This window comes from Rhincodon typus, chromosome 1, assembly GCF_021869965.1.
Source record: "Rhincodon typus isolate 14 chromosome 1, sRhiTyp1.1, whole genome shotgun sequence".
NCBI lineage: Eukaryota > Metazoa > Chordata > Chondrichthyes > Orectolobiformes > Rhincodontidae > Rhincodon > Rhincodon typus.
This window is the reverse complement of record NC_063332.1, coordinates 18,879,914-18,883,159: the sequence shown is the minus strand read 5'-3', so window position 1 is coordinate 18,883,159 and position 3,246 is coordinate 18,879,914. Positions and strand designations below refer to the sequence as shown.

Below are 3,246 nucleotides of genomic sequence, written 5' to 3'. Positions count from 1 at the left end.
GGAAGGCTGACGTTTCGGGCCTAGACCCTTCTTCAGAAAATTTTCCGAAACGTCAGCCTTCCTGCTCCTCTGATGCTGCTTGGCCTGCTGTGTTCATTCAGCTGTACACCTTGTTATCTAAAATGTATTTCAGATGAGTATCACAGAATCAGCTACAGAGTGGAGCAAATTCAGAGAATTTTTGTATTTGACTGTAAATATGGCCCAGATGTCTTTTCTAATTATGTCTCCACTTTTCTCCAGGTTGAAATTTCTCTGAGCATGCAGAATACATCGGGTTTGTTCAAGGTCAGCACTTCATCAGGCTGGAGAATGGCTGACCGATGCTTATCGAGCATAGGATCTCCTGCAGTCAGGACTGGCCTTTACCTCTTTATAATGGTCATCATGGCAGCAACTTTGGCTGGAAATTTCCTTGTGGTTCTGGCTGTTGTCTACTTTAAACAGCTACGCTCAGCGACCAATGCTTTTGTGCTGTCACTGTCCATAGCTGATTTCTTCGTTGGGATCATGGTGATGCCCTACAGCATGAGCAGGACAATTGAAGGATGCTGGCACTTTGGGCCGACCTTCTGTCAAATCCACTCAAGCCTGGATGTGATGTTCTGCACCGCCTCCATTCTTCACCTCAGTTGCATTGCTCTTGACCGTTACTATGCCATCTGTGATCCTCTGGTGTATCGTTGTAAGATGTCGCCCAGCAGGGTGGTTGTTCTACTCCTTGCCTGCTGGGTGGTGCCAGCTGCAATATCCGTTATCCCGATAATGTTGCAGCTACACAGATTAGGTGTTGATCCTGATTTGCTAACCAATAGGAGCTGTGTGCTCATGGTGAACCAGACCTATGCTATCTGGGCCTCTCTTATATCCTTTTACCTGCCCATGGTGGTTATACTCGTGGCATATTGGAAGATTTACCAGGCAGCTAGAAAGCAGGCAATTCAGATTAATGCTATGGATAACCAAGTCCAGGGATATGCTTCAGGCTTAGCAACAGCCCATGTGCGCAAACAATCCAATAAACGGGAAAGAAAGGCAGCGAAAACACTGGGGATAATTATCGGCATATTTCTTTCCTCCTGGTTGCCCTTCTTCATGGCAAACATCGTTGACCCTTTCCTGGGTTACAAGATAGACAGAGGGACTTGGGAGGTGTTGGTCTGGCTTGGCTACAGCAATTCTTCCATGAACCCAATTCTCTACGGGGTTGTAAACCGGTCCTTCCGACGAGCATTCCTGATCATCATCAGCTGTAAGATCTGTGTTTCCCGATCTCTGCAAAACATCGACTTATCCAACAGTGAGCAAGTTGCCACGTAGGAGATAGTACCCACCCATTCAGTGCACCATACGTGGTGAGGATTTGTGCCCTGTACCAGCTGTACGGTGACAGGGGTCAATGGTTTACAGGATCCATGTGATATTCCGCTGTCTGCCACTGGAACATCCGTTATGTTTTTCTTCCATGGATTAACCTTCCTTAAGAAGGGATATAGGAGAGCTTCTTGAAGCTTTTTTTAACTTCAGGTGGTTTCAATGCAGAAGGTAAACGACATAAGAGATTGGGAAGAATTTCTCTCTTTGCTGGCTTAGGTCTTGCAATACTGGGAGTCAAGTGATGGACCATCTTGCTTTGGTCCCAGTTACTGGCACTGACTAATGAACTAGCAGCTTTAGCAAGTGGCACAAATAGTCAATGAAAGTTTTTTGACAATGCATTCATGGGATTTGGGCATTGCTGGTTGGGCAGCATTTATTGCCTATTCTCAGCTGCCTTTTGAAAAAGTGGTGGTGAGCCATCTTCTTGAACCGTCGCTGTCCGTGTGCGGTAGATAGGTGGGAATTATGGGAAATTGAGTTATGGGAAAAAGTTGGCCTATTGGTGTTATCATTAGACTATTAATTCAGAGACCCAGGTAATGTTCGAGGGACCTGGTTTTGAATCCCATCGTGGCAGATGATGAAGTTTGAATTAAAAAAAGAAAGTGTTACTGAGAGTCTGATGACTATGAATCCAGTGTTGATTGTCAGGAGAAACCAATCTGGTTCACGGATGTTCCTTTAGGGATGGAAACTGCCATCCTTACCTGGTCTGGCCTGCATGTGACTCCAGATGCACAACAATGTGGTTGACTCTTAACTGATTCCTAGACAATTAGGGATGGGCAATAAATGTTGGCCTGACCAGTGATGCCTACATCCCATGAATGAACTTTTTTAAAAAAAATTCTAGGATTTTGATCCAGTGACAGTGAAGGAACAAGGGTATATTTCCATGTCAGGTTGGTGAGCGGCTCGCAGGGGAACCTGCACAAGGTGGTGTTCCCATGTATCTGCTGCCCTTGTCCTTTTTAGATGAAGTGCTTGTGGGTTTGGAAGGTGCTGTCTCATAAAAATAAAAGACTGGAGAAATAGAAATGGGCTGCTTACTGCCAATTATTGTTTGCCTGATCAGGCAAAGTCAAGATCTGCCACACAGTGTCAGACCATTGCTTATGTATGTGATTACATGGCTTAGGTGAATTGGGAAGATTGTTCCCTGATCTATGTTTCTTACAGAATCGTAGGCTTTAAAAAGGTGAAATGCTAAATGCCATGTTTTGAAATTTTCGACCATCTCTCCACACAGTATTGGCACACGCATCTATGTGAAAAATAAAAAGATTAAATAATAGACTAGATATTGAAATCTTACTGTCAAGGCGGAACAGAATAGGTAATTTTTTAATAAAACAAAGAACTGTGGATGCTGGAAATATGAAACAAAAACAGAAATTGCTGGAGATACTCAGCAATTCTGGCAGCATCTGTGAAGAGAGAAACAGTTAATGTTTCGAATCCAGTCAACCTTCTTCAGAACTTCAATTCTGAAGAAGGGTCTCTGGGCTCAAAATGTTAACTTTGCTCTCTCCTCTTGGCTAATTTGTTAGCCTGCCTGGGGGCACTTCACACCGATTTTTGTTGGAAAATCTCTGATGTTTGGCAGGTCAGATGTTTCAGGCTGAGGCTGTTCCTTCTCATTGTGAATACTGAGCAATAAAAACAGGTGCAGAAACAACTGAATCAGAGATAGTAGGAACTGCAGATGCTGGAGAATCCGAGACAACAAGGTGCAGGGCTGGATGAACACAGCAGGCCAAGCAGCATCTGATGCTGCTAGGGCTGGATGAACACAGCAGGCCAAGCAGCATCTGATGCTGCTAGGGCTGGATGAACACAGCAGGCCAAGCAGCATCTGATGCTGCT

At 44.6% G+C, this 3,246-nt stretch overlaps 1 protein-coding gene across 2 annotated transcripts in view; it reads left to right on the top strand.

The window, feature by feature from the left end:
• The window catches only part of LOC109911122 (5-hydroxytryptamine receptor 4), a 23,185-nt gene extending 21,857 nt beyond the window's left edge, over positions 1-1,328 (top strand). For both annotated transcript variants that reach the window (XM_048602956.1, XM_048602961.1), the window contains exon 3: positions 244-1,328. In XM_048602956.1, coding sequence (XP_048458913.1) covers positions 262-1,320 — 1,059 coding nt within the window. In that variant the 5' untranslated portion in view covers positions 244-261 and the 3' untranslated portion in view covers positions 1,321-1,328. The remainder of the gene's footprint in view (positions 1-243) is intronic.
• The last annotated feature ends 1,918 nt before the right edge of the window (positions 1,329-3,246 follow it).